The sequence below is a fragment of the Mycetomoellerius zeteki genome, unplaced genomic scaffold (genome assembly GCF_001594055.1).
Source record: "Mycetomoellerius zeteki isolate Tzet28-1 unplaced genomic scaffold, Tzet1.0 scaffold204, whole genome shotgun sequence".
Classification (NCBI taxonomy): domain Eukaryota; kingdom Metazoa; phylum Arthropoda; class Insecta; order Hymenoptera; family Formicidae; genus Mycetomoellerius; species Mycetomoellerius zeteki.
This window is the reverse complement of record NW_017257000.1, coordinates 480,850-504,842: the sequence shown is the minus strand read 5'-3', so window position 1 is coordinate 504,842 and position 23,993 is coordinate 480,850. Positions and strand designations below refer to the sequence as shown.

Here is a 23,993-nt window from a genome sequence, read left to right as displayed (position 1 = left end):
TTATGACTAAATTAATATACTGTGAGTTTGTCTCCGTTAATAATGTTTAAGAATTCTACCTCTTATAGATGTCCATAGTTTGTCCTCTTAAGAAAGTATGGTTCCGCGAAACTCGTTCAACTTCATAGAACTTGCTCTGGTCGAACTTAAGTTTCGAGACAAGCCAAATTACACGTCGTCGCTGAGAAAATTTCCTCTGCCGTTTTTAACGCTCATTAAACGAAGATAACTTTTCCCGTCCTTTTACGGGAGTAATTTTTTCGAAATATCTCGCGAAAGACTTTTAAAATCAGTCCACAAAGATAGCTCTTCATTAAATTTTACCAGTAGTTATATAATTGTATTATAAGTTTCTTTTAAAGGTATAACATATCAGCGATTCTGAAAGACACGAAATGTGAACTATTGAAATATATAGAATGAAACAATAACACTAGTTAGACGAACTGTAGACAGAATAATATAACATTCAGTGGTCGGAATGCAATTTAAAGGATCGATAAGATGATTTATATACGACAGAAACATTCCCTGACTCATCTGGAAGATAGCACCGTGACCTTTCACGATCGCGTACCGTTAAACTGCATTGTTCGATTTTGGAATACATTTCGCAGAATGAGTAATGAGCCAATGTAATCAAGCGCGTGGAAAGCGAAAAAATCGCGCATTGTTTTTTAAAGCGAAAAAGAGAATTCCCTTTTTCTCCCTCTCGAGAAAGAGACGTTGAGGAGAATCGACAGGGTTGAAAATACGGTAAGTCTTAGAATCACGAACGACATAGACTCCGTGGGATCTGGCCGGCGGTCAATCAACCCGGCATGTACACTGAAAAATTCAGTACGACGGGCAGGTCGATAAGAATCCAATGGCCAGGGTTATAGATGACCCTAGTCTTGAAAGACCACGTTACGTGGAAGGTGTAAGGCGGTTTTCGCAGTCTACGCTTCAGCACGTTCGACCGTGCTCGGTGTTGGTTCCTTCTCTCTCGGGGAGAAGCTCCCTCGAGTATCGTTACCAGCTATATTTTATCATGGTTATACATATACAGTACGTATGAAATTTCCGTGCATTTTCACTATTATTTAGAATTTATCGGTTTAAAAACAATTTTTTTTTCAGCAGAATTAAATTTGGCGCTGTCCGTTTAAAAAATTTAAACTTATTAATTTATTAATTTTAAGATTTTGCTTTGTACTTTTCTCTATGGCTGATAGATATTTCCATTTTCGCATCTTTTATACAAAGTGCTTAAAAATTCGTAAGTTCAATTACTATCTACAGAAATTTAATACTGAAAGATAGTGATTAATTGCTTATTTTTAATATTAATACAATCATTGATAATTGTAAGACCTACTTAATATATGTTGATTAATTTCAAGGAAAAGTATTGATTAATTTCAAGGAAACAAAATGACAACTTGTATAAAAAAAATTAATGTTAAGTTTATTTTAATAAGAATAATCCAAATTTTTGTAGATGTAACATAAAGAAAATTGTTTAATTTTTTGACAAAGAAATTTATAATTGATCCTCCATCAATTATAAATTTCAATTATAAATTTGTTTGTCAAACAAAATTCAATTTTCTAATTATTATTAATAAAATAGACCCACTGATAGATTCACTATCAGCTCCAAAAGGATATGTATAATTGAATGGGTTCAGAAAACCATATACATATGTGAAATTCGCAGAATTAGAAGCACTGTTGTTCAATACTTTTAATAATTAAAAATTATTAATCATTATTTATTTAGTATGAAATTAGTCAGTATAAAAATTTCTGCATAGAATATAATGAATAAAGTCCGGAGCTTATGGATAGATTTTGTAATTTCTTAATATTTGCGCGGAATTTTCTTTGCCAGCCAACGAAGAAATAGAACTGTCTCTCGCGGTTATCGTCGTTCATACACTTTGCGAATCGATGAAACGAACTAACATCGGCGGTTTCCGCGCTGCTAAAATCGCTGTTATGTATCGACCATTCGATCCTTGCATCGTTGGGAGCATTGTCCTCTACGGAAATGAGAAACGAAACACGAAACGTACCACCACCTCCACCGTCACCGCCGGCGTCGTGGATATCGATCCTTCTTTGTTCTCGTTGTTGAACATGCTTAGATTCGAGCAATTCGCGTGTGCACCCTATGACGGTTACATTACGTGTGCACGTGAAGAAAAACTCGGACGAGTACTTCCTCTATACTCTGTCTCTACCATTCATACTTCCTCTCCATTCTTCGAACCATTTATCTTGAGTAAAGCTTACCACATACAGGATGTGTCCTAAAGCGCTAACATAATACTCTCATTTTTCTCTGCAGCTTGTTTTGTAATATTAATCGATGAGATGATGACAGCTTTGTGGATATAACAGATAAATTGAATAGCCCATTAGCAAAAGTCATTATTTCCACTTGAAATGTTTTTTGAGAAAACAAAAACCTAAAATAGCTTTTCTTATTCGATGTTATCGATAAGACTTTTTTTAAATTAAGGAAAATTCATTGTTTTAGTCAATAGTATAATATAGCACGAAAAATACAATTTCTATTTATTAAAATAGAATGTATTTTACAACTAGCAAAATATTTTAGCTGATTAGAATAGTGTCATTTAGAATAAAATATTTACCATTTTTATTAAATATGACTGATAGATATATAAGTGCAACACAGTAGGGATTTACGGATTTAACATCTTTTCTCTCTATAATAGTAGGATTTAACTTCTTTTACAATTAAATTTATCTTTTTTTATAGAGTTTGTAACTGTTTCCCATATTTTTAAAATGTTCAATTCGTAACCAAGAAATCCAAGGGTTGGAATCTTTTTCTTTTTTAATTTTTTTATATAGCTATACTTTGGCATATTGGTTATTCAACTATTCCTTATTTTATATGGCTTTGTACTCCACACCGATTTATTAATTTAGCATAAAAAAAGTTTTCAAATACATTCGATTATGTCAGGTAATTATCATCGTACAGATGTCCAAGAGTGGCATTAGCCAAAGGCATTAGCGTCTCGTTAATCTCTCCTTACGAAGGACGTGAGCCTACAGTCACGAACAGACACACACTTGTTCTTAATGTGTTTTCGGAAAGGTCATTATTTCAGACCTTTATTATTACAAACTCCGAGGGTACACCCGATGACATTATACATTCGTGACTGTTGTCCGAAGTCCGAAGGGTGCACGAACTTGTCTACCGTCCACCCTTTCCCATTCTATTCATTTCGTTCTAATTCCAAGCTGTCCTATAATGAAACCCGAGTAACTAAATTGAGTCTGTTTTTCCCAGACAGCCAGAAACAACACTGTAGAGTGTAGATAAATGCAAATCTGCATTCTCGTGCATATTTAATAGAACGCTATATATTTACAATGCGAGGAAATAATCGAGAAATAACCTTCGATCATCGAGATAAATTATTCGAATTTTCAAAAATATCAAATTAGTGTAAAAATTAATTTAGACTGCTCCATATTTCACTTTGTTTTAGGAAAATAAAATATAAAATATGCAGCATTCTCGCGGTAATATGATTATGTTAAAATATTTATAATTTTGTATGAATCGGAGAGAGGAAATGAGAATTGAATATTTGAGATGTGTGCAAAATATTATATCGTTCCCTTCCCGGAAAAAAATGTTATATATATGGACATATTTTATATATAATTATATATGAAACATTTATGAATTTTATATGAAACATTTTTCCCAGACTTAGAAATAAAAACGATGTAAAAAAATGTGATTTCGAGTTATTTTCATGAATGAGTTAGGTAAAGATTACTCTATCATATCAAAAAGTAAACTAACTTAAATTCATAATCTATCTGCAAAATAGTACTTGTGTCGTTTTTAAGATTTCCAAAGAGATCATCATAATATCTTCCACAAAAGTGACATATTTGGAGTTATATCATTTTTGTAAATAAAAAGAAAAGTCTTCTATAAAGAATATTTACACCGTTAGGAAATCAAAAGAGGAATGTTAACCCAATTTCACAAGTTCAATAACATTTTATTTTTAAATTAAAATATGTAAAATATGTAAAATGTCTAGCTCGAGATTTTGCTCAGCAAAAATTAGTAATTAGAAAGGTCAAAAAATTTTATTTTTAACTTCCATAAGTTGTATCACTTTTGAAATAAGGGAATGATATGTATTCTCGCTAATTAAAATTAAAAAAAAATTTAACAAGAACTAGTTAATAACGTGAGTTTAATAATAACTCTTTCAAACGCTCGACTTCAAATCTTGAACCGAGATCAATACCCGCTCTTGTAATGCGATATACATACATTATGTTAATATTATGTTAATTTATGCATTGCTTTAAAAAATGTTAATAAAGCGGAAAATAAGAGTTAATGAAGCAAATCTTTATGAAATACTACAGACATAATAATGAGAAAAAGCCCATTCAAGAAACTGTCTCTCGAAATTGAACAACGCTCACGCAATCCAACGGAAGCGGAAGATTGCATCAACCAATATATCGCGCATTATGGTTTCGTGCGACGTTTAATGATATTATCAACCCTCGAATGTGTCAGAGGTCGACGACCAAACTCTTGGGAGTGCATTATTTAACTTTATGAGCTCCTGATTTTAAACTGAAATGCATGCGCTTTCTAAAAGTGCGCAATATAATTTATATCTTAAAAATTAATTAATTTGAAAAGGTTCTCTCGGGACAAAGCCACATAAAATATCTATAAAGAAATATTGGAATATTTTTTTAATGAAAAAATAAGTATTTCCGGATAATTTCAAATGTTGGCAAGTAAAATAAAACAAATAGACTTTTTATTGAAAATTGTTAGAACCGCACAGTTTAGATCGTTAGCTGGCCATAATCATGGATCGAAAAGTTGTCAGATCGTCGAGCGCCCGACGGCGTTAGCCGTTGCAGAATGGTGAACAACGAGTCTCTGGAATCGCGTGGACATGCACTTACGTGACTCGAAAGAGGAAACAGCAGCGGTGTAAAACTTTAGTCAGCCAACGGTCGCTACCACAAAATACAACTCTGTTGACTTGTTATTTTCTGCAAATCTAATTGTACTGCATCGAGGGAAAAAAATTCTTTCTCTTTGTTTTTATATCTGTTGTATCTTGGACATGTATGATTTGTTGTACTTTGAATGTATGTGCCCATTTTTAGATTAATATAAAGAAAAATCTCTCGAAAAGAATAAGTAAAATGAATAGCCTGTGCAATATAAAAGTTGGTGAGATTTTGTATAAAAATGTTAAGCATTCTTATTCAAACTGATTAGACTAAAAATCTGAAGTAGATACTATATATTTAACTCGACAGTATTTATATTTTGCATTATAAAAAGATTATAAAAATTGTAAATACTGAAACATTGTTTTAACACTTTGACATCAATTCTTATCGTACAGTATTTTATGTTTTCCGTTATTATTTATTATAATTTTAAGCGATTTACCTTTTATTTCTTTGTTTGCAACTGTAAATTATTGGCCCATTATTATATTTTTTTTATACTTTTATTATTATGATTTTGATTGACTTTTTCCTGTTTGTCTTACGTTTTGTTGAATTCCTTCTACACAGTGCAGCAACAGTTTGGGAGACATCTAGATTTTAACAATTTTGAACTCGCGATATATTCAAGACCATACATAGCCATACAAGCATGAGATAAAATCTTTATGAATTTTAACAACTATAATTCAAAATTATGTTATCTAAAAAAAACTCTTTAAAAAAGAAAAACGGTATCGAATATTACATTCCTTTTATTAAAAAAAGAATACAAAATAAATGCAATTAGCCAAGTATTTCATAATGCAAGAGACATAAAATAGGTTGGAAGTGACTGAAATGGTCAACTAGATTATAGTGAAAAAAAAACTTGCCGTGCTCGGGTCGCATTAAAACGCAAAATTCTAGGATCAATATGTTTTCATCAATATGTTTAATGCAGAAATTATTGCTTTCTAATAATTGCTCCCTAATCTTACAAATTCGTTATCTATAATTTTTTATATCTAAATATCATCAAAATTATTACATATTATTTCTCCATAATTTATATCAAGTCTATTATTTACGAGTATATTTTCATGTCCCACAAACTATGTCACTCTACATACATACATATATATTATATTTATATATATACAAATGTCTATTATTTTTATATTTTAATTTATAATGCAAATACTGTGTTGAGATAATATATTCACAGAAGTGCAATTAATGTAACCCGGGTACGCCAAATTTTTTCTTCACTATAATCCAGTTGACCATTTCAGTCACTTTCAATCTATTTTATGTATCTTGCGTTATGAAATACTTGGCTAATTGCATTTATTTTGTATCCGTTTTTTAATAAAAGGAATGTAATATTCGATACCTTTTTTAAGCACTTGGAGAATATTTTTTCTTTTTTAAAGAGTTTTTTTTTAGGGATCTCACTGCTTTTTCTAAATTTCTGAAAACATAACGTCGCCGTTCAAAAGGTTTTAACCGTCAGTCGGGTACTTCGAATAATGCAAATATCAGTGAGACTGTAACATTGAAGTCTCATAACTTGAAAAATACTTAATGAAAAATAACATTGTTATAATGTTTTGGAAAGGTCTTAAAGTCAACTACAAGAATATGTGTTAAAATGGGGGATTCCATTTAAAAAATTTTAAGTAACCTTGTCCTGACCTTAAAGACATCTTCTCGAAATCAACTAACAATAAGATCATCAACTTCCTTCCCTTCTAAAGCCATAAAACTTTTGTTTGAAACATTTTTGTCTTAAACTTACAGATTTTGAGAAAATCGACTGGATAAATTAAAATGGTTCACCCTGCATAACATTTTATCAAATATGACATATAATGGCATCCACTGACGTCTGCGTAGGCTCTTTTTTATTAACCCTATTTTAATTTTCTCTTTTTTGATGCTGCTGTGTTACACTGTACCATCTGTGCCTCTTGGAAAACATCCTATGAAGATTAAAAAAACTGAATAATATACGACTGTTCTGACATTTGTTTTATTCCAAACGTAGATGGGTCAGTGGAAACTCGAAACTGCCGCGGACGGCATTGAAATAATATCGAAAATAAAGAAGAACGATATCTGACGCCGATAATCTCGAGTGACCGGTACACATTGATTTTCTTTTCCTCGTCCTTCATCTATCCTTCGCTATCGTCGTTGTCACGACGGCAGTAAACGAATACAACGAATAAAGTCCACGTGCTTGGTTAAGTACGATCGGGATCTTAACGTCAAGTTGGCGTGAGCCTTATCTGAGAAATGCGAGAGCCATCACCTACATCTCGTCCGCGTTCGGTTTCGTAGGAATCGCTTGATTTTTGAACAACGGTACTCGGTTCATTCGGTTGCTTTTACTAAAGTTCATGTGTTTATTGTCAAGGTTGAAGTTGATCGCTCCTTTGCGGAAACTTTCAAGGCTCCCCTGGTATCATTTAGTATCACGCGAACAACGTTGATACAATTTTAATCTCTTTCAAGTTCGCTTTTTTTTCGTCCATGCCGATAATGGAGTATCGTCTCGTCCCCCTCCCCCACGCTGTCCAGTAGTTCCAGTTTCCGATAGACAGTAACACGTGGTGATAAATCAGTTGGCTGGACGTGAACTGGCTTCGTGAAATTCCGGTTTTCACGGCACCGCGAACGTGGTCCACGGTTATGGAGGTTCTACACAAGGCATTCGAGATATCCCAGTAACGATCCGTCGACTGTATGTGCAGCTTCTTGGCAGGTTTCCCTAGTGTCCCCACTTTTTATTCGTTCCATCTTGCCGCGGTCGCTTCGCCAAATCTAGACCTAACAAATTGTCCAAATCGGAACATCGCGCAAGGAACGACCTTGAGAGAATCACTGGAAGACCGTGAATTCCAAACAGTTTATACATGTCGCATAGCCGAGATTTAATTTATATAAGTGGAATAATGGTCGGGAGAGATAAATTCCTCGGCGGTTTCTCTTATCCGGAATCGCGAACAAGAACTGCCCTTCGGTACTTTTCAGCGAGCGAGTTACTTGTTAGAACATGCCGTTTCCGATACACTATTACCGCGCGTCTATATCGTAGAGTGACCGTAAGTCGCCTTTCCATCAGCGATCAGCATCTGCTAAGTCGACCGCACGATAGCCCGACGGACGGAAATCAATACGTGTTCAGAGTTTACAGTTTCTCGGAGTTTCCGTATACAAATTCCACTGCAGCATTAGCTATCTCTTGAGTGGACATTGGATACAATGAGCCACTCGGCAACCGCAGATTATTTTTATAAATATTTGCTTACAGTCTCGCTTACACTTCAAATAACAACATGGCAATTTTAAATTGTACGTAAAAAACGATTTTGCTGAAATATTTAAAAATTTAGATACAAATCTATAAATACATAATTTGACTCATATGGAATTGAAACGCAAAGTATTCTCAATATCGTGACTTTTGATGTGCAAAAAAGGTTGTTTTATGAATTATGATTCAATTAACATCTAATATGCAAACGTTTCAACTTTAATAATTTTTCATCAATGTTTACTTCCAATCCATTAATTCTTTAAACCCCTACAATACCAGATTATTGATTTTAAGTGAATCCCTATCATACATTAAATAAATTAATAGTAGTTTACGTAAATGTCAGTTCGGTACTTTTCTTATGTACGTTATTTCAAATTGATGTCTTCATCTTGTCAATATTGTCACGAAGTCAATGTTGTAATGTCAACGTCCTCCAATTCTTCGATTAATAGCGAGAATCTTATTAAGTCGATTATAACCTAGTCTAGTCTTTTTGTTTTTTCTTTATCTCACTTAATGAGACGATGCTTTAATTCCTCATTGGATCTAAATGTATAAACCAATCATATTCAAGAATTTTACAACAGTTGCAAAGCTGCTTTTTCTGTTGAACGCAACCATTGATACGATCAAGAGACACGGTAGTGTGTCTCGCACCAAGTGAACGCACAGCGCGAGGAATGAACGCGATCTTATTTATTTCATGAGATAACGCAAAAGACGTGAGGATCAAAATAATAAAAACAAAACAGGGTGGTTAATAAGGAACGCGGTATACAAAACAAGTGGTTATACTCTTTAGGAGATGATACAGTTTTCTCTGAGAGATAGGGGATGATCACGTTACCTCACGGTAATCGAACCCTTTCATCGTTTCTTCGCGCTCTCTCGCGTAGTTTATCCTCCTTCTCACCCTACCTCATCCACTCGTGTTATTAACATCCTCGTAGAGACGGGGTATGCAATCTCATATCATCTCGGTGACGGACCTTCAATAAACGATGTACATCGAGGAGCGTGAACCCTTTGATTAGAAAGGGTAAAATGATTTTTCCCATGAACCCGTCGGCATCGTTGCTCGCGTCAGGGATCAATATTGAACGGCAATAATACATTCACCGCGTCACGTTTCAGAGTTGTTGTTTGTCTTCGGAATACGATATACCGAAAGCAATCTCATCGGATATATGTATAATAAATGGCTATTGAGACCAATAATAGTATATCACTTTTATTTTCGGCTACCGTTTATCTGTTCTTTTTTGTTCTTCGATTCGTATTTCGATGCGACTTATATTTTTGTTTCCACAGCGTGAAAATAATATCCGATAAATTCACGCTAGTACAAATAAATGTATACAAATGTATTTGTGTATAATTGCGATATCATTTTGTTTTGATTAGCTACTAAAGGTAAACTTATTGTTAGATCTATGACGTAACAACAGGTGGGATGTTTGAACGAGAGACGCAATTCTTTTACCTGCCGGCAAGTGTACAAATTTAACAGACAAGCACGATTAAAAATTTACTCACGATTTTATGGTGAAGATGTTGAAGTTCCCTTTCGGTTACTCTTCTACGGGATAACTCGCGTTGCTCCTGCCTGTACTGGTTGTACTTGTAGAAGAGATACATCCCAGGTAGAGCTAATACCACCAGAGGTCTCATGAAACTGGACCGTCCACCCTCGCGAGGACGTTGTTCTGGTAATTCTGGATCCTCCTGCGGCTGACCGGCTCCTTCGGCGACAGCCGGCGGGGCTGCACCAGCTGCTGGCATCCTTCTGTAAAATACCGAAGAAATTGGTTTAAATCTCTCATTCTGAAAATTAGATAAATTATGAATATTTTACAATACATAATAGAAAAGAAAATGTTATGTTTTGACTGTTTTTCGGCTAACAAGACGTAGTTTCGAGATGTACAAAATATTATATTAAAGAGCTGCTTAAGTCGAATTGTGTGATGATTGTTTATTTTGGAAAAACATTGGCAGCATGAGAAAATTCTCCTTTTAAAGCTTTTGCAAGAAAGGAATGATTCTGCTGAAGTATCTAAAAATTTAGTTAGATACAAATCTGAAAATAATTTTACTGAACCATCAAAATTAAAGAGAAAAAATTAAAATTCGAGCATGAGCAACGTCGAGAAAAATTTTTGACTTAGCAACGTCCTACAAAATTAATTTGATATTCCAAAATTATTATCAGATTTGTATTTGACTTTTAGATACTTCAGCAAAAATCGTTCCCTGTATAATATTTATGCCCGTATTTATAGTCAAACTTTATACTTAATGTTTCCTCAAATTTATCTTTAGATGCTCAATAGTCGATAAAATAATTTGTAGAGCATCTGAAGATAAATTTAAGGAAGCCTTAAATATAAGGCCTGACTATCAGCGAATTCGATTGGACGAACTCAGTGCGCATTGGTGCACATTGAAGCCGTTGTACACAAAATAACGTGAAGATATGTTTATAAATAAATATAGAAATCGATTAAATCGTGATATACTCAATACATTTTATTGTACTATTAGGTAAAATGTGTATTTCATAATTCGAAATATTTGCATTTCATTTTTATACTCGAATTAAATCAGTGTACAACGGCTTTAATATGCACCAGTGCGCACTAGTGCTTCCAATCGAATTCGCCATATAAATACGGGCAATAATTTATGCATCTCGGAACTTCTTCATGTTAGTTGAAAAACTGCCAAAACTTAACGTCCTTCTGTTTGCAAAAAAGAAAGTTATATATTGTGTTGAATGATTTATATCTGGATAATACCTTTTTTGTTCTGAATATTTCTCTCTCTGAATTGTGCTATAACTGCAGCATTATTGTGAAGCTTAATCAGCTAACGACAAGGAATTCTCAGTGACCAACACGATGTATTACTGCGCCGCACAATATACTCGTCCCGGTGTGCATTGTGGCTTCGTTGAAGATATCGAACCGCGATGCCAGCTATTCCGCTCATTTGAAGAACATCCGGTGAACTGAAAGCGTCTACCTCGATTATTGTAATTTCCGATTTTTCTCGCTTAGTACACACGCGTTTTATTATAACATTTCAGTCTTTTGATAGTTAAATCCTAAGGTATTAATTCTCGCGAAAGCGGTGTGATCGACAACACGCGGGATTTTAGTTTTCTGTTGTCAAACGAATGGCGAATTTTAGGACAAAAGTATTAGCTATTGGTTATTGGTTAAAATTGGTTTTTTTTACTATCTCCGCCGTTGCGATGCAGGGCCAGTAGGCGCGCATAGATCGTTGCATATTTCCAACATGAACTTATCCTGCTACTTTCTCTGTCATTTCTAGATATTTATAGTCTTCTCTAATATATGTGTATACGTATGTATGTGCGCCGTGCTATGATATCTACGGGAAAATGGTTTCCCACCCACATATATTCTCAAATCTCGCGACTTTAATCTCACAACTGTCGGAGCTGCGATTATTTTCGCGAACTCTCGTACAGGTTTTTGTATTTCTTGATTTAGAAGCTACAAAAAAAATAGACAGCCAGACGTTTCGCATTTTTTAAGCTAGATACGTCTCTATATAAATTCGCAACGTTAGCACGATATATTTTTAATTTTATTTTTGAACATAAAATAAATGCGAAACTCTTTTTTATTTTAATAAGAAACTGTAGAACTATGGAAAGTGCCTAGAAAGTGCACATGAAACTTTCATTATTTTTTTTTACATTAACTAGAACAAAACAGACGTATAAGTAGTCAAAATAAATAGTCACAATCACTTATATTTATATCAAATATAAACGATCAGAGTGAGCAGCATGTGATGTAAAGTTGTGTATTAAAATATAATTTTCTTTGATTTCTTATAACAAGAAAATGACAAAACGAAAATACTATCATTTCCACATCACACTTACGGTAGATAGTGATGTTTTTTTCCCAGTTTTTTAAATAATGGTTTCCCCATTAGGCTTAATCCACTTCTCATAGTATTTATCTTATTATATTCAGAGGACGTCATTAAGAATTTCAGAATGTTTTTTGAATATGTTTTTTGAAAAAGCTTAAGATGTATTGGATGTTTTTAGGATATTCAAATTTCTTTTGGAAATCTTTATTATCTGGATCGTATTCTTAATGCAAAAATTTTTTATCATAAATCTGATTTATTGTTGTATTTGAATATAATCAATTTTATTTTCTTTTTGCGATTTTAAATTCTATTACCTTCAGTACGGTAAAAATAAGGAACATGAAATATCGTTTTCTAAATTAACATTACTCTGATATAAATACGTTAATATTCAGATGGAGGGAGACAGCACTGATGATCTTGACCTTGACATATGTTGTTAAGGTCATGACTCTGAGTAACCTCCAACAGGTATTAGCCATCTTTCGTTAATTGTTCGGTAAAATTAATAAAAAAGTTTGAAAAATAACGTCTCATTTTTGCTACAAATAATATTAAGAACTATCTCCATACCCTCTCCTGTTTACATAATGACTTTCCATGCGAAGCGAGATCCACCTCATCTCCCCCCTGCCAAGGGATGCACGATCTTCTACGCAAAGCGAGTTTCACCCCACCTCTCCCCCTGTCTAAAGCCTTGTGTCCACGATGCTAAACTCAGCCCGAGTTCTCGGATCGAGAAATGTGTAGCCAATCAACTTGCCAATTTTCCGTAAAAATTGTAAGCTGATTGGCTCCACATTTCACGATCCAAGAACTCGGATCAAATGCTAGCATCATGGACACGAGGCTTGAGAGCGCACGACTTTCCACGCGAATCCATTTCCACTTTATCCCTCCCCCTGCCAAGAGGCGCGCAATCTTCCACACAAAGCGAGTTTCACCCCACCTCCTCCCCTGCCTAAGAGTACACGACTTTCCACGCGAATGGATTTCCATCTCATCTCCCCCCTGCCAAGGAGTGTACGACTTCTTATGCAGACAGATCTTACTTTGACAGGGAGGGAGGGAGATGGGGTGGAACTCGCTTTGCCTGGAATTATGCCCCATAAATAAAGGGTGTGAGGTAATATTTAATACTGTATATACTATAAATATTCAACAAAGAGTTCCGCATTTATACTGAAAAATCAGAATTGAAAAAGTAGCCAGAAATCTGTTTAAAAATGATAATATAGAATTTTGTTAGAACTAATGAAAAATAAGACTTGGAGTTTCCGAAAAGCAGTATATTATATTAAATCTGTTGATCATCATTATTCGATGTAATTATGCAGTTGTAAATTATTTAATCGATCTACGCTTTTCGACTGCGAGACGGGAAATACACTTATTGTTAGTGCAAAGAAAACACATTCATCTGCCAGTGGTGTGTTCGAGTTGCCAAAACGGAGTTGAGAAGCATTCTCAAGTACAAAATTTGACATTCACTGATGATAGCCCGGAGAGCAGCAAAACGTATGAAATAAAATAAATGGAAATCATTATCTATATTTGATAATTTGTGCATCAACAACTATGCGTGATATCTCACATGCCCAATTTTATCTTAATTGTTAATTCAATTAAAAGAGTCTAAAAATTCTTTTTTGTTATTGATTTTAACGATAAATATCGCGGAATTACGATAAATTATCAGTATATTTTTTTAAGTGTCGTGATGTCTTCTACATTTAAAGTCTATTAAAATTGGTAATGATTAAAATTTTATTTTTAAATTATATATGCATTATACAAACTCGAGTAGTAAGGTTAGGTTACTGAAATCGCACTTTTCACTTAAAGGTTCATAACTTAAAAATTATGAAGAATGTTCTTAAGTTTTTTACAGTATGATAAACTGCATTCTTTTCCCTTTCTTACGTAATTTTTTCATAATTCTTTTTGCGCTATTATAACGTTTAAAATGACGATTCTTTCAATATGATGCGATTTTAGCAACGAGGAAGTTCGTTATCTAAACTACACCAATATTTCTTGTACTTTAAAAGGGAAAGTGTCGTGCTACATATGAATTTTTGAAGAATTATCAGAAAATGAACTATTTAAAACAAATACTTTTTTATATATTATCCGCAAGCAAATAGGTTTCTACTTTATAAATTATAACCGCTCCGTTCATCGATCATCTTAGATTATTCCGAAGCGGTTAAAACTGCAATCGCTCATCAAATATCTATAATTATTTCGCTGGGAATCGAGACCAGATCGACTTTCTCGGCAATGCAATGAGGAAAAAATGGAAAGTAATTCGTCTACTACCATCAAGCATCCAATTAACGATTTACGATTTCGACACAAAAATACCAGATTTAACTGCGTCGACAGATCTTCGTGACTTCAATGAAATTTCGTAATCTACTTGCCGGTCATTCACCGTCTATATTTAATTCAGTCGTCTACATGCTGTTCTATTCTTAAACCGGCTGCTCTAGAAATACACGCGGCTCGCTCTATATCGTCGCTGTCCGGAGTCGGGTCGTGCACCCTACCTCGTTGCACTCGCACTAAGGAGAGATGCAGCGGTGTCGGTGGTTACATGCGCGGCATCACGTACGCCGTTGTCTGTGTCGGTGATTTCCCGTATGCGGTCTACATGTCGTGGCAGACGGCGATAAGGGCGGTAAGTCAACGTTGCGAGCGCATCGTATTATATATTCACGGGACTGCGCAATTTTCGAGAATATAACTGATCGGAAGGATATTTTGACAAGAATTGCCAAAATACCTCAGATTTGATTGAGATGACTATAAACGAAATCCTTAAATTACGAATGTAAGCGCATTTAATTAGAATCTTCTCGATTATAGTTTATAAGCATCGCGGCGCTAAATTTATACTCAGCCTTTCTAAAGTCGGCGGTACACGATGCTTGTTTTCTTACTAGATTGCTAGCTGGATTAGATTCTTGCCACCGTATTGGCTGCGATGCTGGTACTATCAGCACCGCAACCAATACGGTGGCAAAATTCCACCGACTTTAGAAACAAATAATCGAAAAATATATAACCCGCCTGGAATCGAGGACGGAGCGTAGATCTCGTAGACGAGAGCACACGTGGTTATAAGTTTTCTTTGTTGATGTCCAGGTACACCTTATTGTGCGAAACACAATGGCCGGTCCGCTCACGCCGCTCAAACGATCCCGGTGATCCATGCACACACGAGTGAAGCAAAGTTTCCGCAATGCTTCAATACTTCGAAACACCCGCCGATGACCCGCTTCGAGAAATTAACTTTTGAAATTTGGACCGCTCTAATTCGTCGCTCGCCTGCCTCTGATCCGGGGCCTCCTATTCCCACATTCATATCCCCGGCGAGAAGCCCACGCGATACCCCTGCCGTATTCACTCCCACTCTGTACACCACCAAAGCTTTCGGGCATTACTGTCGTCAAACTCTAATTTTTATTTCTACTCGATACAAACATCACTGTGTTACATGAATAATTTCAAATCGCAAAATGCTAATTAATATTTGAAAATTTCAAAACGAGAGAATACGCGCCGAGAAAAACAAATACGAATTAATCACGTTTTTTTTACCTCGCTCTAATTTAACATACCATAAATGTTAATTTTACTGAAAAAATATGATTCTACAGTTTACATGTTCACATTTTTTATATTAAATTTTTTATATAATAGGTATTTGTGTGATAGGTACTTTCTAACATATTCGTCTCGTGTTAAATTAATAAAAAAATTTGAGTGCCTCGTTTGAGGCATGTGAAATGTGTTAAATTTAAGACAAATTTTCCAACTATTTTCTCACTATGCTTGGGCGTTCTATAATGACCTAATAAAACTATTTCCTAATTTGTATCTAGTTAAGCTTTTAGTTACTTCAGCAAATCCGTTCTATCCGTGTAGGCGTATACGTATAATATCAAAAGTTTTCTACACTTGGCGGTATTGCGTCGGAAATTTGAGAGTATGATAAACGTTAAAATGACTTTTGCCTGCTAAAGTGATCTCCGTTGTAGTTATTTCTGGCGATAGGAATGTGTAACGATCGATCATCATCGTTGCCGAACGCGAGAGGATACTTTTTCGCGCGTTCTCCACCTCCACGCGCTGTGATTTCTACACGTGTCGGCATTGCGCGTTGGAAATTTGAGAGTATAATGAACGTTAAAATGATTTTTGCCTGCTAAAGCGATTACTGTTGCAGTTATTTCTGGCGATAGGCACGTGTAACGATCGATCATTATTGCCGAACGCGAGGATACTTTTTCGCGCGTTTCCCACACGCGTTTTCCAAGCTCTGTCATAATTTGGACGATGCGTTAAACGCGAAACTCGATACCTAGAGATAGGGAATCAACCATATATCGATATGCGATACGTTTATGTTTGTATGTGTGCATACTCCTGTTATAGCCATGGGACGTAATATATTATCGGAAATGAATCGAATATCGACTCGTTGTTTTGCATCTCGCATTCGACACCGCGAAAATATACACGACCTGAGGGATTTTACGAGGGTGTGTGACACGGAGTAATTTTGTGAAGGACAAGGCGGAGAGTGAAGGGGCAGTTATGAGGAGTGGTCGAAATGTGTTCGAAGAATATTATTACGTAGAGCACGCGAATTATCGGACCGATCTGATATATATCACATGTACGTAGCAGTCGCCTTGACACAGCATAACGGCTATCGCACGAACAAGGACGACCCAGCATTGTGGGATAACATCGTTCACGATATTTCTACGGCCAAGTACACCCTCCGTTTGCTATTTTTATGCCCTTTCTACTGTCAAGTTTCGTTCGATTGACTTGCCGCGCTGCTAGAATCGATCTGGGCGCTTTTTTTTTGTTTCGTTGAAAAAGTACAGCAACGAATATCGGCTCTAGCTCAAGCTTTAGAAACGTCATTGGCCAATGAACAGATATAATGTGAATTCATTCGCTTCACTTGTAAGATGAAAATGATTCGTCTCATTTAAATCATTAGGGGAAAGTTAAGGAATTGTGCACATTTAAGGGGAATTCATTGCTCTGATGTGATTTTTGAAGTTGAAATCAATATAAACACGGAAAAACAAATTGTAAACATTCTTCTATCGATACGCATTCTCATATTGGACAATTTTTCATTTGATAATGTTGTATTTGGCAAAAAGTGGGAAAAGCAAAAGTAAAAAAAATTTTTCGCGCGTCGGGTAATTTTATGTTTACGGATTGAGTAATTGTGCGCGAAGCAAAAATAGTAAGAAATTAATATAAAATTAATAAAAATTAATATTTCATGGAAAATGTTTCATGGAATATTAATAAGAAAATGAAAAAATACATTATTATGTCAATGTTAACAACGTGTGATTTAGAAAGTTAGATTATGATGCGACTTTTGTAAATAACAGCACTCCTATTGTGCTTCATGTCACCTAATATTTTTACATTTCTTACATTTTTATTTCATTTATTATTATGTAAAAACGTATTGTAAACCTACGAAATGTTCATTTTGTTTCACATAGAAATTCCTTAAATTACTTAATTCTTGAAATTATTATGTATTTCAGAAATTACGAAAAATATATTCATAAATTTTTAACAGTATAATAAAATACATTTTTTTCCTTTTCTTATGTAATTTTTAAATTTTTTGCATTATTATAATGTTTTAAACGAGGAATTTGGCAACGAATTTCCTCATTGCCAAAATCGTACCATACTGAAAAACTTGTAATTTTAAACGTTATAATAGCGCAAAAATGTTATAAAAAAATTACATTAGAAAGGGAAAAGAGTGCAACTTATTAGACCATAAAATTAAGAACAGTCTTCATAATTTCTGAGTTATGAGCCTTTAAGTGAAAAGTGGTGCGATTTCGGCAACCTTACCCTATGAAGGGTGTATATAACTTATGTAATTATATTTGAAAAGACTACGTCTAGCCTAAAAATTTTGCCGCGGTAGCGGCTTCATTATTGAAAAAGTGCTAAACCAAAATGCGCACAAATACCTGCTGCACATAATTCTCCCATTTTCTCCTATACCTTAACACTGTTTAGCTACCCTATTCTATAACTCTTAACGACAGTATCGATAGTGTCGCTGCGCAGATATTTTATATTAAAAAAACTACGCAACGACACACAACGATATCGACATTGTCGTTAAAAGTTACACAATAGGACCCCAGTAGGTCTATTCTGTAACTTTTAACGACAGTTCGGTATTGTTATGTTGTTGTTGCGCAGCTTTTTTATCATGTAAAATATCTGCGCAATGATATCGTAACGATATCGACACTGACGTTAAGAGTTACAGAATAGGGCAGCAGGATCGGGTACTTTTGGCTTGAAATTGAAATGTGTCGGAATTCAAGCCTATTACCGTTCCTCACTTCATTACTGTTTTATCATAGCACCCGCTCGTTCTCAGGGATAACACTAGTCTGAAATCATTAAAAGTTTTTGACCTGTGGCGTTCATTATGTTTATGTTTAAAAGTATTTTGTTACTAATATTATAGAGGGTATGTAAAAAGTATCGGTACGGCAAAATATTTCGAAAACTAAGCATTTTAGGAAAAAGTGTTTCAGATAAAAGTTGTATGGTTTCAAAGAATCTATTTACAAATCAGTTGACTTATCAGTTTGACCTTGAGTAGCGTCGCCAAGGTCAAATCGGTTTTTTTTTTAATGAGACACCCTATTTTTTATTCCAGAATCTAATAGCTGGTGTCAAGAGCTTTTCAAAATACTATAATAAAGTTATTTTTCATTAAGTACTTTTCAAGTTATAAGACTTAAAAGTTACAGTACCGTCAGCATTAGAACTACCAAAGGTGTCTGACCGACGTCTACAATCTCTTGAATGTTATTCAGAATTGTGACCTGGACATGTGTCAAAATCAAGGCGATTGGAGATTATTCCCCTTTTCATTTTTGCACTAAAAATGTATTTTTATGTAAAAATGAAAATAAGAGGTAGGTACAACCTCCAATGGCCTTGATCTTGACAACAGCTTGGATTCTAGAATAAAAAATAGAGTGCTCCATTTTAAAAACTCGATGTGACCTTGACCTTGGCGACGCCATCCGAGGTCAAACACATAGCCCTAGTAAATATATCTTTTGAAATCCTACAACTTTTATCTGAAACACTTTTTCCCAAAATGCTTCGTTTTCGAGATATTTTGCCGTCCCGGTACTTTTTTATACACCTTGTATATATTGTATATATAAAATTCATGTATTTTTATAGTTAAATATATTACGAATAATAGTATCTTATAATATTAGTAACAGAATTCTTTTAAGCATAATAAATGACACAGGTCAAAAACTTTTAACGATTTCAGACTAGTGTCATCCCCTCGATCATCCCCAAGAATTGGGCGCTACACGATAAAACAGTAATGAAGTGAGAAATAGAAACAATAATGAAGTCAGGAGTATGAATGGTAATAGGCACAAATACCGACACATTTCAATTTCAAGTCAACCATATTATCTCCTCCTTTACTTCGGAGGCAGGAGCCAATAAGTAAGAATTTCAAGTTAAAAGTACCCGGTCCTGGACAGCTCTGCCTTAACATTAATTAAATACGAACTAAAAATTCAATTAATAAATTAAATATAATTACTTTAATCGAATATATTCCAATGTTAATTTGACTCAAAGTTTAGCATGTATAACAGGAAATGTAAAACTACTCTCTAAAATCCTTGAAGTGGAATCTAATTTTAAAGAGTAACAATTGAACCGGTGTTGAAAAAGAGTGATTCAATTGTCAATTTCTAAGAGCGAGATTTTATTCCGAAGAGTTTAGAGTATATAGCATATATAAAAAAATATGTTGTACACGTTCTTCGTAATAATGATACATCAGATCTGTTCAACACAAAATAATGATCGTCGAGGTCGTAGAGAATGAGAAAGCTTAAGTTCTGAAAACACTCCTCACATGCATTGTGTTGTTTGCCAAGCAACCAGACAAGAAACATTAATCATAAACCAGTGGGGTTCCCTTGTCGTACTAACGCAAATTATTTGATCAGGTTTCTGTCAATTATTGCACAACGAGATACGAACAATCGTTTAATCACGAGTTTAATTCGCGCCGATCTTTTTCATAATTTAAATCCAATACTTATAATTTTAGGTGACATCGCGAGAAACACGTAGGACGCGCTATTTCCATTATTCTACATACCGCAAACAAAATTCTATTGAGTTCCATTCATCCTCGCAGTAACTTTTTATTGAACTTTTACCTATATAACGTCGTGAGTGACGAAGAGACTATGTCTCTCGTCACCTGTCATTGTTCCCGCCAAAGCAATGTGTACTACACATTCACAAATCGACCATCAACTATAGCGCGTCATCTGCCTTCATCGACCCCACGGCAGAAGTACATCCCCCCCGAATAAAACGTTTCTACAAGGAAGAGTTTACTTTTTGCAAAATCCAAATTTTTCTCGCCAGAAAGTACTCTCAATTTCTCATTCTGAGCACGTGCAACCGTCAGAGACTACACTCAACGAATTGTACTTACGTTGTCCTGCCCAGTCCTGCCTTAACCCTTGTAGAGTCGCGAACAGGATGAAAAGAGTAAGGGGACCTGCGTCGACGAAACGAATCTGCTCCTTAATCCTCGTACGCCTTCCTTCAGTTCAGCTCAGCTGGACACCGAGCCGCGTGACTACCCTGTACCTGGCGGTAAACCGGCGCCTGTACTGGCGTGTGCTTATGCAGCCAGGCAACCCTCTCGCGAGCACACTGCGCTCCGTACCCCCCAACTCGCTTGCGCGCCCCGGCACTCGTACCCGTACACGGTATTTCGTGCGCACCCCAAGCGACGCGTCGGCCGTCTTCCAGAGAACGTTTTCTATCGAGCCCTAGTGAAAGAGTGCACGTCACCAATGACTAGTTGCGTGACGCAATGCGTGGTATAGAACTACACAGAACCGACCGATCGAAATGATTATGCCGGCTTGGTGGCCGGGCAGTCACTGAGGGGTGATGGGCGATGTTGATTGCTGCCGACGCTACTCCTGCTGCTGATGGTGGCGTGCTGGTGCTGCTGCTGGCTCTGTAGCAGAAGCTCTGTAGTTGGAGGATCGATAAAAGGAGGGGAAAAGCAAAATGAATAGACGCCCGGGAAAAAACAAGGGAATATATCTCTGTGGGAGGTCCTCCCCTCCGTAATGCGCTTCTACTGCTACCTCCGATTCGCCAAAGTGTAACTGTCCCAATGTCGAGGTGGCCCTGCCTCTACCCCTTCTCTCTCTCTTTCTCTCTCTTTCTCTCATATCACCCCCAATCTAACAATCTCACGTCGCTATGGTATTCGAGTTTAGTGAACTTCCGATGGAGGTTTTCCAATAAACGTTCTGCTCTCTGAAGCACGTCCGGTATTGAATTAGGATCGCAATAATTGATTTCTGTGGTGAACTAACGTTTGTCAAACAGATTAGCAAATATCGCTAATTAAAATGAAATGTTACGTTAACTATTTTAATCACTTTTATTATACTAATCATCCAGGAACACAGGTTTCCTTTGTGGATCATCGCAGCTTGAATTCAATTCGAATCTCGTTTCTCATTGTATCGTTAATTCGCACCTCTTAAACTATACTCGTAGGAAAAAAAATTAGTTTTAATCGATCGTTCATCACTTCTTACACGGTCTTGTCATGTAGAAGGGTCGAAAAGCACCACTCTTGAATCACAGCCGGGAATTTCGTGCAAGATCGTTTTTCGTGACGTTTGACCCGTTTCTATCGAACGACAGTGACGTCATCTCAGAGAATGTCAGATCAATGGTCCCCGGGGAATTGGTGACGGATGCTTCCCTGCCCTCGCGCGTCTCCCTAACTCAGGGTAGCTCCACTCGTGTGGTAGAGCGTGCGATTACGCGCGCTACCGACCCACATTAGTTTTCGGTCGAATGAAAGTTGAGAAAGGCCAATAACGGTATCGGGATATCGTCGTAATTGAGAAAGGTACTGTCTGTGAAAATCGTTTCGGAAAGGATCTAACACCAAAGAGAAAAGGCCTTTTTGAAAAAAAAATTACGTCGAAATCTTGCATTTTTTACGTATTCTGAACGATCAGATTCGGGTGCATTGCATCCGCGTGGAACAGAAAGGAAGCGATCCGTAGCAAAACTGCCTTTCCTTTATCCGGAAATTATACGTTTATCTTGGCGATAAACGTCAATAATTTGTACCTGTATTTATATCGAATTCACGAGTGCCCCGATTAATGTTCGTTATCAAACGCGCTGTCTGAATAACTTTTCGCATCGCCGGTTCGTTTGCTCCGGCTTCCTCGAATGAGAGTCGCTGGCACGACGTCATACAGTTCAATGACGTCACAGGGCGTTCGATACGAGAGCGGGATTTCGTAGTGGGGGTCGCTACACTGAGACGAGAGTAACGAAGAGCGCGATTCTAACGCGGATAGGACGAGAAAGCGGATGCAAGAGAGGTATCAGACGAAGAGAAACCGGCATAAAAAGAAGAGCGGCCTTTCACGCCGTTGTAAACAAACGTTTCCGAGGCCGGAAATTATCTGATTGTTATCTACACATTATCGCGTTACATCTTGTAGATATCTGTACCGCTCTTTCACGCATTTGCGATGCTCTCGCGGTTTCATCGATGTTTGATCGGAAAGAACTTGGCTCTCGCGTAGCCTTGATCGCGCGCGTTAATTAAAGATCTCTTTTGATCACGTGATATCTCATTAATTATATGAATTGCGCTTTGTACTGATGTAAAGTCGCTGCGTAAGTTAATATATCCTGTTCCGCGATTTCTCTTGGTCCTCCTGCCTCCGCGGATGCGAGTCGGTGCGCCGCATTGCGCCACCCCCACTATCAACCTCCACTCCGCTCATAAAATGCACGCTTGTAATTTGCTAACTGTGGCCTGGAACGACTCTCTATATTTCGTCATGAATCGCGTTGCCATAGAAAAAGTTTAACGCCCGCGAATTACGTATTGAAAAATAACGGCGACTTGCTTGATCGCTCGATTTCCCTGCCATCTCAATCCGCGGACGTTGTAAAATGTCGAGAGAGCCGTTCGCGAATAGTTCCTCTTATAATCAACCGTAAACTTCGTCATGCTTTCTCTTTTCTATCATATCGAAAGCTAAATTAAACATTATACTATAGAAATTCTATAAAAAGATATTCCTTTTATTCCGTTAAGGGGAAACAATGAAACGTTTTATTGCCTTTGTCCAGATTTACGGAGAACTACGCGTTCGCAAAGCGTCGATTTCCTCTTTGTAGAAACTATGTGTAGAATAGTAGCACCATTCACAGATCGAGTAAGGACAATACAGAAATTCTCAGAGTCCGTCAGTATTAATCAACGAAGGTATTATTCTACCGGTGAAACACGTACTCGACGTAATTTACGCATCTGACTGTACCGAGAAACGAAATTGGAATGAATTAAAAATGTCGGTAGAACGTAAGTCGGGTTCTATAAAGATTGATTGCGAAAATGCCATAAAATCTATTTCATTATTCACATTTCTAAAAGCAAAGATTAAAACAATCTATTTTACCTAACGGGAAATGAATTAAAATTAGAACCCAGATTGAAACGAGAGAGAGAAAAAAAAGAAAGTTAACGCTAGTTCCATTATGTTCGTTTCGAATTGGCAAAGATTAATAGCTTCCC

General features: G+C 36.1%; 1 protein-coding gene across 2 annotated transcripts in view; it reads right to left on the bottom strand.

Annotated features, from left to right (window-relative positions):
- LOC108722480 (eukaryotic translation initiation factor 4 gamma) overlaps positions 1–21,283 on the bottom strand; it is a 43,456-nt gene extending 22,173 nt beyond the window's left edge. The window contains exons 1-2 of one of the 2 annotated variants that reach the window (XM_018447627.1): positions 20,847–21,283; positions 9,887–10,136 (exon numbers count right to left, since the gene is read on the bottom strand). In XM_018447627.1, the coding sequence (XP_018303129.1) occupies positions 9,887–10,132 (246 nt within the window). In that variant the 5' untranslated portion in view covers positions 10,133–10,136; positions 20,847–21,283. Of the gene's footprint in view, positions 1–9,886; positions 10,137–11,148; positions 11,438–20,846 lie in introns of those variants that run through there. The other variant, XM_018447626.1, reaches the window with a different exon arrangement.
- Positions 21,284–23,993: the final 2,710 nt, after the last annotated feature.